The 12,423-nt window shown below is 30.0% G+C and overlaps 2 protein-coding genes across 3 annotated transcripts; one reads left to right on the top strand and one right to left on the bottom strand.

Annotated features, from left to right (window-relative positions):
• Positions 1-820: 820 nt before the first annotated feature.
• LOC137820644 (cationic amino acid transporter 5-like) lies at positions 821-3,079 on the top strand. Its single transcript, XM_068624827.1, has one exon. It carries the CDS (start codon positions 1,016-1,018, stop codon positions 2,789-2,791), a length of 1,776 nt encoding a protein of 591 aa, XP_068480928.1. The 5' UTR covers positions 821-1,015; the 3' UTR covers positions 2,792-3,079.
• Positions 3,080-5,370: 2,291 nt separating this feature from the next.
• LOC137821743 (uncharacterized) lies at positions 5,371-9,215 on the bottom strand. Of its 2 annotated transcripts, XM_068626482.1 has the most exons (5): positions 9,007-9,175; positions 7,178-7,218; positions 6,855-7,075; positions 6,407-6,613; positions 5,371-5,869 (listed from the first exon to the last, which is right to left on the bottom strand). In XM_068626482.1, the coding sequence occupies exons 3-5, from the start codon at positions 7,056-7,058 to the stop codon at positions 5,573-5,575; spliced, it is 708 nt and encodes a 235-aa protein (XP_068482583.1). In that variant the 5' UTR covers positions 7,059-7,075; positions 7,178-7,218; positions 9,007-9,175; the 3' UTR covers positions 5,371-5,572. The 2 variants fall into 2 exon arrangements, with proteins under 2 accessions (XP_068482583.1, XP_068482582.1); XM_068626481.1 differs by having other exon boundaries at positions 6,855-7,218; positions 9,007-9,215.
• Between the last annotated feature and the right edge of the window lie 3,208 nt (positions 9,216-12,423).

Below are 12,423 nucleotides of genomic sequence, written 5' to 3'. Positions count from 1 at the left end.
TTGGAGGCGTGCCAATGTTAATACATGAAAGTACCAAGCACTTATTTGTTTTGAAGATGGTGTAGTGTAACACCACTTAGTTGTTTAAACCTCTTGCTTTTGTCTGTTCAAAATAGTAATATTTTGCAAGTTACAGGGTGAAATGTGTTCGACTATCTAACCATGTAAGGATTTATCCGTCAATGCTGTGATGGTGTTGACTAGTAATCTTACAATAATTGAAGAATGAATGATAAGTATTTTCAAACCATATGGCCCAAATAGGCATGACTTTCAGCATCTGGCAAACCAATTTGTCTACGTTCATGCACTGTTAATATGAAGAAAAACAATGGCTAGTCCTTAATTTGGACCAAAATTGTGACAATTCATGCAATCTTCACCTCAGCAGGAATAATGTGAAAACTTCCATTGTTTTTCCAACTTGACTGCTGATTTGATGATGATGAAAATGCCAACTTAGCTTTAGCATGCTGAGACTTTCACAATTATTGCAACCATATGTGGATAAGCTTCTTCAAATACTCATTCCAAGATCCAATTATTAGATATACTCAGCTTGACTTTTGATAAGATTTGTACATTACAAATCAGTTAAAAATTACACCTACTACTTCGTTTCAAATAATAGTTATAACAAAAACTAATATTTTAAATTTTATAAATATGTAACACCCTCTTGTATATCATGTAATGATGCCTCCTATTGAAGAGTCAAATTTCCACACCGACTGACAAAATAATGACACTTGGAAGGACACGAGTCTATACTTCAAAAAGATCTACTTATGCTTGTTTTCCTCTTAAGTCCTCCACTTTCCAAGAGCTCAAGAAAAGAAGCAATATTTTTAATGGCTTACATAAGAGACAAGGATGAGGGGAGAAATTTCCACACAAACTGACAAGAATTTGAGACAGTTGAAAGGACTTTATTCAGAACTTCTAAATATCTGCTCATGCTTGTTTTTCTCCTCAAAATAACTCGATAGCTACAGAAAAGAAACTATATTTTTGAATGGCTACTGCAGCAAGAGACAATTATGAGGCAGAACCTCAAAGAGGGTATTGGAGATGGAGCAAACAAGATTTCTTGCCAGAGGAGTCCTTCCAAAGCTGGAACAACTACGTTTCTGCCCTTTCACAATCATGGCCAAGGTTCAAGGACCGTCTCCTCAGCAGATCAGACGATGCCACAGAGACAGAAGAACTCAAGAAACAAAGTGAGCATGACATGAAACGTTGCCTCAACTGGTGGGACCTGATATGGTTCGGTTTTGGTGCAGTGATTGGAGCAGGAATCTTTGTGCTCACTGGTCAAGAGGCTCATGACCATGCTGGATCAGCTATTGTCTTATCCTATGTTGCCTCAGGCTTCTCAGCAATGCTTTCTGTTTTCTGCTACACAGAATTTGCTGTAGAAGTTCCATCAGCAGGAGGCTCATTTGCTTATCTGAGAGTTGAATTAGGAGACTTTGTTGCTTTCATAACAGCTGGAAACATTCTTCTTGAAAGTGTCATTGGAAGTGCAGCAGTGGCCAGATCATGGACTTCTTACTTCACAAGCCTTTTAAACCGTCCCAAGGATTCACTGCGCATTAAAACAAATCTTCAAGAGGGGTACAACTTGTTGGACCCTATAGCTTCTGGGGTTCTGCTAATTGCTGCAGTAATTACAATGATCAGCACAAAAAAAACTTCATATCTCAATTGGATAGCATCTGCAATCAATACAGCTGTTATTATATTTGTGATTATTGCAGGGTTTGCTCACGCTGACACATCAAATTTGACACCCTTTTTACCTTATGGGGCTAAAGGGGTGTTTCAAGCTGCAGCAATTATTTATTTTGCTTACGGAGGATTTGACCATATTGCAACCATGGCTGAAGAAACCAAGAATCCATCAAGGGACATTCCTATAGGTTTGGTTGGGTCAATGTCCATGATCACAGTGATTTATTGCTTGATGGCACTCTCACTGAGCATGATGCAGAAGTACACAGCAATAGACACTGGTGCTGCTTTCTCAGTTGCATTTCAGCATGTGGGGATGAAGTGGGCAAAGTATGTGGTAGCTTTTGGAGCACTAAAGGGAATGACTACAGTGCTTCTGGTGGCCAGATTGGCACAGGCACGTTATATTACTCATATTGCACGATGCCACATGATCCCACCATGGTTTGCTCTTGTGCACCCTAAGACAGGAACCCCTATAAATGCTACACTCTTGATCACCATTGCAAGTGCCATCATAGCTTTTTTCACAGGCTTGAAGGTGCTGTCAAGCTTGATATCTGTTAGCACACTCTTTGTCTTCATGATGATATCTGTTGCCCTTTTGGTGAGGAGGTACTATGTGAGAGGAGTGACACCAAGGGAGAACCTGGTAAAGCTAGTTATCTTCTTGGTGCTCATTATTGCTTCCTCAATAGGAATTTCAGCCTACTGGGGGCTGAGGCCGAATGGTTGGCTTGGATACACTGTGACTGTTCCTGTTTGGTTCTTGGCAACTCTAGGTATGTCACTGTTTTTGACCCAGCAAAGGGTGCCAAGAGTTTGGGGTGTTCCACTTGTTCCATGGTTGCCATCTTTGTCAATTGCAACAAATATCTTTCTCATGGGGTCTTTGGAGTATGAAGCCTTCATAAGATTTGGAGTGTGCACAGTGGTAATGCTGATATACTATTTTCTCTTTGGACTCCATGCAACTTATGATATGGCTCACCAACAAGAAAAGCTGCAATCAAAAGTTGATCACAGAGAAACCATCAAGAATGAAGAAGGGCCATAGATCTTGCGTATTTGTTTTGAGTATTTTGAATCAGATTTCCCTTCCGCAAACCAGTTTCACAATTTACATGAAATTATTCAAGCTAGTAGTCCTTGAATAGTTGAATCAAAAAATGCAGGTCATAATATTATGTAGCAGAATGACTTTTAAATTCATCTGTACTTGCAGTGTATTTTCTCTGAAGGTTATCCAACACAAGGTGCTACATGGGCACTGAACAATACTACAGGAGCAACTGAAAAAGGATTAAGGTTTTTTAATAAAAATGTTTACTATGTCAATATTCAACATTTCAGTCCAGACACGGTTAACATCACTAAGAAATGTTTTTCCTGCATCATAAACAAATTGCCAATATTTAATGCCAAATATATCACAGCCCTCTAATGGTAGCACTCTGAACAATGTATTTACTGAAAAGACTCAGAAAGAATGTTTCAATAACATACATAATTTTCTTAAAAGCTTTGCATACCATTATCAAATTCATCATACAGTGTATCAGAGCATACTTTTGACAGATAGTAAAATATTACAGTATATGGTTTGGACAGAAGTTAGTGTTATACTGAATTAGGTTGTTTATAGTGTTATACATAATCTTCATTGTCGGATTTAATAAAAGTAAATCACTTCCATGCAACCCCTCTTACAAATTAATGTGAAGTTTATGTGTGACAACAAATTTATTAAGTAATAACTATATTTAAATATAAAAATATTTAGTTACTGTATTAATTAAATTATATATTATTTTAAAAATTAAAAAATTTATTGATATTTAAAATAATTTTTTATTAGTTTTTATTTAATAATTTTTTTATAATAATTTAAGACTTAATTAAGTTTTAAAATTTTCATAAATTTAAAAAAAAAATCAAAATACTTTTTATTAAATATTTAATTTTTATTTTATTTTTTAATTAAATATTTATCATCAATAGGATGACTTCACAGTTTCAAGTAGAACATCATAGACTACTTAAACAATAACAAAATGAAATTCTTAAACCATAATTATACTTACTAGACATATAAATTAAAATACTGAAACAAAAATTACATCAATCTTATAAAGATACGAAACAATGACGTTTAGTAAAGATAATTAAAGTTCTATAACTTATTTTTTTATTGTTCAAAGTTATGATGTTTTTCCTTAAAACTCCAAAATAAAAAATATCAGGTCATCCCAATTGATAATTGATAGTAGAGACTTTATTAAAAAGGTATAAATATTTTATGCATTCAATAAAACAATTTTTTAGAAGAACTCTATTAAAAAAAGTACTCACATTTATGAGATTTTTCATGTGCTCCAATTAACAATAAAACCAAATTAAGACTCAATTGCAAAATATAAAATTTTAAGTATTCAATAGAATTAATTTTTTTCATATAAACTATTAAAAATACTCTCAAATATATGAGGCACTTAAAATTTAATTAACTCTAAATTTGAATATAAGTATGTTTTTAAGTCTTAACAAAATAATAAAATTTTAATTTTAATTCTTATAAATTTTCTTTTGTTTTTACTTCCTTAAAAATTGAAAACCATTATTTTTATTACTATTACTATGTAATAGTTTATTATCTATCAAGTGTTTTATGTGTAGAAGGAAAGATATAAGCATCATATGATGTTAATATTTCACTCTTTAAAAAAATTAAGAAACATAAAACAAATAAATTTTATTTATCTTTATTAAAATAAAGGTTAAAGGTAAAAATATTGCTTTAAAAATTTACAAAATGAAAAATTATAAAAAACAAAATTAAAACTCACTCATTTACAAATACTAAAATTGTATTTAAACCTCTTGTTACATTTTTAGTTTGACACATTCATCCTATATATGTTGAAAAATAAAACACATTCATCCTATATATGGTGTAACAAAAATTTGAAATTAAAATTAATTATAACCTTAAAACAAAGGTTATTTAATTATTATATCTCTAACCTAATAACTTTAAATTCAATTTGCTACCCTTATTTTTCCTTTTTCAGAATTGTTCCTTTCACTCCTTTCTCTTTTTAAATAATCAATTTCTGGCATTGAACAATAAGTCTACTTCCATAAATAAATTGTCAGAGTTTAATTGGGTAATCTTTTTTTAAAAAAAAGGTTTATTTGAAAAAAAGTCAATTTGAAAAAAAATATGAAACGTAACAAGTGTAATCAGTGAGACCTGAAAAAAGTTGGCATTATGATTACTACAATCCAGCTGCAAAGATTCATCTCCCTCATCATTATTTCTTCAAAATAACAGATACAAAGAAAGATAAACAGAAAAACTTTGACATGATGAGTTTAATCATTATGTGTTACCATTAAAATATAATTTAATCCCTTAAAACTTGATTGCATTTGTTTTTTAAGTATTGTAGAATACTTTTTTATAGGAAATACAGAAACTATTTTGAGGAATTTTGTAGTTTAATAATATTCTCAGATATCAGATACTACCTTGAATCTGATATGTCCTTTTAAGGACCAAATATACCATTCTACCTACAAACTTTTAACATACTTGTAACCAAGGAAAACCACAGAACCCTACGGAAAAGAATGTAAAATAAGAATAAATATTGAATAGCAAATTACTGTTTGAGTTTGAGCTACATCTAACTCTAGCCTTTAGATTCTCAAGCATGGCTCTAGAGAGAAATATTCAGCCACATGCATTTGGTTGAATGTCACAAGGCAAAGTAAATAGTAATATGATTAGGGAGGGGATGATAACACAAGTACTAGTTCAGAAACGTTAGAGCCTCTAGAAATCTGACTCAGCTGAAGAAAGCCATTCTTGTACTGCAGAGAGATCAGGAAGAACAACTGCCCCAGTTTTCTTCCATTCTGCAGCTTCCGGAGTCTTAAATCTGTCCATCAACAGTGCATGCATCCCTATGCTCTTAGCTGGCTCATAGTCTTTGCGTATGCTGTCTCCAATATGCAAAGTTTGTTCAGGTGGAATGTTTCCAGCCCTCTCAAGTGCAATCTCATAAATTTTTGGGTTTGGTTTCTCAATGCCTTCAAGACCAGAAAACACACCAAAGTCCCACTCAGATCCCTGCATCATTAAACATCATACATAGCAATCACACATTATTGTCTATGGGGTAATTATACAGGACAACAAAAAGACCTGTAGTGATTAGTAAGTCTTAGTTCTGAAAAGTTGAGGATGATGATGACAACAACAACAAAACTTTGTCTCATTAATTAATATCAGTTACAAAGATAGCATGACATTATTAGACTTAGTTGAAGACAAACAGAATCCTGAAAGATACTATTCATCATGAGATCCCTCTTAACAATTTCCACCAATGTCTTTCTTGCACTCTCTCTTCTTCTCTTAAGGCTAAAATTCAGGTGCTTCTGGCAGCCTTTACTAAGATCATGAATCAATAACTGCATTGCGTTTCAAAATGGAAGTGTACCATTCTCTACTATCTTTTCCAACATGTGCACTCACATAAATTTAAGAATGTGAAATTATGCTACTTCTGGCTAAGTATCTAAGTAGTCTTTGAATGTTAATTTATCTTTCGATGTCATTTACAGATCTGAGATAGCAAGCTTTAGAAAAACAATGGAAATTTACCTCGTTTAATCCCAAAGCTGGAAGAATCACATCTTGATATCGATACTCAGCATTGCTCACAATACCAACCTTGAGACCCTGTTCACGTAGCCATCTAAGAAATGGTTGAGAGTCTGGAAAGACAGTATATGGGGCAGATGAACCAAAGGATGCATATATGCGTCTGAAAATTTTCTCAAATGTCTCCTCATCATAAACATATCCAGCCTGCCAAAAAACAAACTTTCTGCATGAATTTTCACAGGTGGGATTGCAAATATTATGAACTTCTAATTCAATGCTCAATTTTGGTAGCTTAAATGCAGCTGAACACATCAATAAAGAGTGGAGTTAAACCTTTCTTAGCTCAGCAGAAGACAAATTTAGAACCAAACTAAATACCAAAAACTTAGCTATTATGACATTTAATACATCATACAACCAAAGTAATGACTTTCCAATGTCTTACCCTGACAAAAGAATCTCGCACACAGGTTTTCCACCACACAATGTTTGGCATTTTGGCTGCATGCCCAAAACAGGGATAGTTCTTTGCCATTTCCTTATATGCAAGCTTAAAGCCTTCGTGCATACGTTTGTAGTCTGGGCAAGGATGGCCTGCAGCTTTGGCTGCCATGCAATAATAGTCACCAAGCTCCCCTTTGTAAGCCATCAGGGTACCAGTAACATCTATAGTGACACAGCGTAACTTAGCCAACAATGTCATGGTTTGTTACGGGATTGTTTAGAACAATTTCCGATACAACAATACCAATATAAAATACACTGAACCTAATTTGGTAAAGCAGAGAACTCCTTCAAAACTGACAAGCCTGCATATGTGATTCCAAAATTACCTTGTTAATTTTAAAACAAAATTAAGTAATGAAAGAGCTTACATGATAATAAGACTTTGCAAGTAGTATGGTTGTTTATGAAAAGGTGGAGACAAGAGCAAGGGGAAAAATTGATACTATAAATGATATTATTGTGCAAAAAGAAATTTTCAAAATAACTATTAAGCTTGTGATCTACTAGATAAAACATGATGTGATATAAATATGAACAAAGTCAGGGATGCATACATAGCAGCCAGAAACATAAAGAAATGTATTCAATAGGCTACAAGTGAATATAAGGCATGCATACCAGCAAGCAAGCATTTTCTCAGGAAGGAAAAACCGATTTAAATAAATGAGTATTTTATACAAATATGAAAGTAGCAAAGTTACACCATGATATCCTTGAAAGATACTGTGTTTATGAAGGCAAATGAAATTATTCCCATATATCTGTTACAAAATCTATTGTATATATTTTATTCTTTTATCAGCACAAAAATCTCTTACAAAATCTATTATATATACAGAGAAAATATAAGGAAACATCTCAAGCAGAACTCATAACATAATTTAGAATGAACGAGGAACACACAGATTCAGGAATATTAAAAATATCTAGAATTGAAGCCTTTTTGCAGCTGGAAATGATTTAGGACATTCAATTACTTGCCAATGTGGTAAAACAATAACAAACAACTGAATTTAGTCTTAGATAGTAAAACACCACATTACTTCATCGTTCGATTCAAGCAACCACCACAAGTACCAACCCAAACAGGATCTTCAGATCAAACATTGCAAGGAGTGACGTATATTTGGTCATAATTTCACAAAATAATGATAGTAATAAGTTAGATTCCTGAAAAATGGTAGTCAAACCCAGCTTTCAGGAAGTTAACCGGTTCATTTTGAAGATCATTTCAGAAAAATATCGTACACTTTCATTCATGAACAAATTTTTTTATGGTTGGGCATCTAAGTAATGTCTTAATTTTGCATACAACTCCCATGATGAAGATAATATTTACACAGTTTCCAAAAACTATATTGTAAACTTAAAATCTTTTGTTACAATCTACAATCATCCAACCCAAGTCAAAAAATAATCATTATTTATCCTAAGCACAAGAAGAATATCTCACACAGACCAGCCCAGATTCCTCCCTAGACTCTTCAATCACCCAAGATCCATAATGAAAAGCCAAGATTGTATCAATGCATGTACAAGATTTCTGCAACAATTACCAATTACCAAAGAAGTACAATCTTGAAATCAACACAATCTTAAATTTGAATTAAACCACCCTCTGATTGCTGGTTAAAATACACATCAAAAGGATGTTCACTTCTGAATCTAAACCAATGGATACAATAAAACCCAAATCCTTATTTCTAGGCATGTCTGGCAAGAATAAAAGCAAAATCACAAGTTGGAATGTGTCAAATTGAACATGGGGTAAACACCGAGGCCAAACCAGCTCAGAGGTTAGAATAAGAAAAGAGTACTCACAACTATTAGATTTTTCATTTGTGAAAATGCCCAACAAGACATAAATTCAAAACAGAGCTCTGCAGAACAATAACAAAAGCAAGATCCAATCACCTGATACCACCATTGAAAGAAAAATATTCCATCCAAAACACACATGCAAACCAGAGTGTGCTTAGGTCAACACCCCACCAAACATATCACAAAAAAATTATATCTTTACAATCACCGAACACAAATGATAAAATTCAAATTCTGACTATCATATGCCCAAAAAATAAAATTCTTACCAGAAACTCAGAAAAGTGAAAAGTTCAGAACTTTGTGTCTAAATCATAAATGCTGCAGAAGATGACCGAACTCTCTCTACTATCATGAGAAACAAACATTGGGCACATTTTCATATGTTTTTTTTATTGGTGGGAAACAGAAGAGAGAGAAGCTTTAGCCGGTGATGGTGTTTCTTCCTTCTCAAACCAGAGGATCTTATATATGCATTGAGGAAAATCATCATATCTCAGATTTATTATTTAATAAAAGTTCTGTTCATTTTCTTTTCTTTCTACTTTTTTAAGCATCACTACTTTTGATATTGCCAAAATTATGTGTTAAGCAATTTGGTGTTGTTTTAATGAACTATTTTTTTTCAGAAAAAATGTTATTTCAGATTATAATAAATGTATGTTTGTAGATTAACTATAAATTAATTGAAATGTGTGAATATGAATGATAAAAATAATTAATGCTATTTTCTATTTTAAGATTCCATTTAAAAAAACTTTCAACACTGTTACTGTTACAAAGAGAAAGAATATATCTTTCTATAAAATTTAATTGAATTTAATAATTAAAATAAAAGTTATAGTATTAAAAATAATTAAAAACTATTCTGGTATGAGTTATAAAGTATTTAATATAAAAAAACAATAATTTTTACATATAGAAATTTAAAATTAAATATCTATTGCATACCTAATTTATATAATTAATATGTATATTATTGATTGAATTAAATAAGTGTAGCTTATGAAAAAATATTAATTTATAAAAATAACTTTGTAATAATTAAATATCCCTTCACACCTCTTGATACCATCTTTAATATTTATTAAACTTCATTAACAAAATTGTATAAGTCTCAATTAAATAATTTAAAACACTTAATTAATTAATCACTGATAATGCATTAATATATTTATGAGAATATACTGAAAATATTTCTCATGTAAAAATAATATGAAATTCTTACACTACTTTAAAATTTAACTTATAATGTTCACTCTCCATGGGATGTTTCATGTTACAATTTGTTTAAGTAAAATACATTGTGCATTATAATCAGATCATAAACTTAAAATTTAAGTGTTATAAAACATTATATTAGAAAATATTAATAAAAATAACTCTAAATATTATAATTAAGACAAAAAAAATAAAATAAAACTTCTTGATATAACTATTGTATTAAAATAACAACTTTATGTTCATACTAGACATGTAACCTGCATAGATATTATTATTTTGATTAACTTACTTTAAAATTTTCATTTTATTATTTATTTCTAAAAACAAATATTATTTCTCATACCTCATCCATAATTTTCATTTTCATTCATCCGATTTTAGTCCTTCTGAAAGAAAAATCTACAATTTCAATTAAATTACCAAATTTACATATATATATAATATATTTTAATTTGATCTAGTTGAATTAATCAAAATATATAAAATTGAATATAGATCAAATTATGAATTATGTAAAAAGATTTTAAAAATACAAAACCAAAAACATATATAAAAAAAAAATATAATTTAGTTTTGAATACAGATTATAAAAATATTTTCTTACGCAATTATGAAAAGATAAACTATTCATGTTATTCTATGTATAAAATTAAAATTTATTTCAATTATATTTTCTCATTATTTCCTTGTTGTACTAATTGGTACAAATGGTACTAGTACTAATAATACCAAAAAAAAATATTTTCATTTTTTTTCTTGAAATTTACATCACTAAAGTATTTAACCATTTAAAAATATTTGTATTAAGTAAATTAATTGTGATATACTATTAAATTAAGTGTTATTAATTCTTAAACTACATAAGCAAATTCCTTCAAGACGAGAATGTTAGAATGGTAAAAAATGGTTTATTAAAGGATGATTAGTGTAAATAGATAAAATATGAAGGACTAGAGAGTAAAACATGAATGGTAGGAGAAAGAAAACCATGTACTGTGGTCGCGGTTTTGCTGCGGTATTTAGTGAAAAAGCAATGTTCGGTGAAAGAAAACCGTTTGCTGCCAAAACCATGACCTAAAGAACAAACCCAACTCTTGGAAATACAAATAACTTTTTGTTTTTTGTTTTTTGTTTTGATTGTTTTCAAAATCTATGACATTTTCACAGCTTTAAATTATTGGTTATCCAATTTCCAAAATGTATTTTCCTTTCCAATTTCCAAATGTTTAACCAAATTGGTTCTCATGTTCAATATTTTTAGGGACAAAAGATTCCGTGTAAAACTAAGGTTGTTATTACCTAAAAAGTTTCTGATTAAGTAAATGGATATTTTTGATCAAATATTATATTAAAGTTAAATAGAAATACACTTTTTTTAATACTATACAGAAATAAATAAAAGATGTAGTCTATAAAATGTTTATTCGAAGGATTTGAGACATATTTTCGTCCTCATCATCACTGCATCTTATGTATTGTTCGTTTTGGAGATGTTCCGTCACAGTTTAGTCTATAAAAAACGCTTCAATGGGTTGAAAAAAGAAAGAATATATAACTTATCATTGAACTCGTGAGATTATATTCACAAAATAAATATATATATTATTCTCTATTACAAATAAAAGATGCAAAATAAAAATATATTATAGGATTTTTTTTTTTTAAAAATTGCATATTTATAAACATATCTACATAACTTCTTATTGATATTTTTAAAAAATATATTTATCAATACATATATTTGGTTAAGTTAGAAGTTATCATAATCATTATTGTTGTATATTAACAATTATAGTTTAAAAAATACAAATTGGATAAATTAATCATTAAAAATATTTTACATCAAATAATTATATATATATATATATATATATAAAAGTTTCAAAAGAAGTCAACTAAAATTTTCAATTCAAAAAATCAAATTTGGTACGAATTGGGTTTATGTTGTTAAATTTATGTAATATATGAAAATGCAAACAATAAAATAGAATTTCACTTTTATGAAAGTAACATATTTATAATTCACTAAAAAAAGCTTAGGATAAAATAATTTAATCAAATTTACAATTCAATTGATCATCTAACTACATAAATAATTAAGTTTCAAACATACCTAATTTTCTTAAAACTCACCTCATTACCTACCCTAATTCAAAATATAAATTAACCACTCTTATGTGAAATCATCTTACTCTCCAAGACATATAACTATAACTATAGAGACAAAAAAGATAGAAAATACTACAAAATTTCTTAAATAACTCATAAAAAGTCAAACATAACAAATAAATATATTACCACAAACCATATTAATAAGAATTAATCTTTCCTAATTGAGCATGCATGAGTCAAATTGAGTACCATATATAAAAACAAAAAGATAAGAGATTTGAAATACAAAGAGAGAGAAAAACTTACCATTCTAAATGGGGAGGTGTATTTTAAATATATATATATATATA

The sequence above is a fragment of the Phaseolus vulgaris genome, chromosome 9 (assembly GCF_000499845.2).
Source record: "Phaseolus vulgaris cultivar G19833 chromosome 9, P. vulgaris v2.0, whole genome shotgun sequence".
Classification (NCBI taxonomy): domain Eukaryota; kingdom Viridiplantae; phylum Streptophyta; class Magnoliopsida; order Fabales; family Fabaceae; genus Phaseolus; species Phaseolus vulgaris.
Note: the sequence above shows the minus strand (reverse complement) of the source record. Positions and strands in the feature narration are given on the sequence as shown.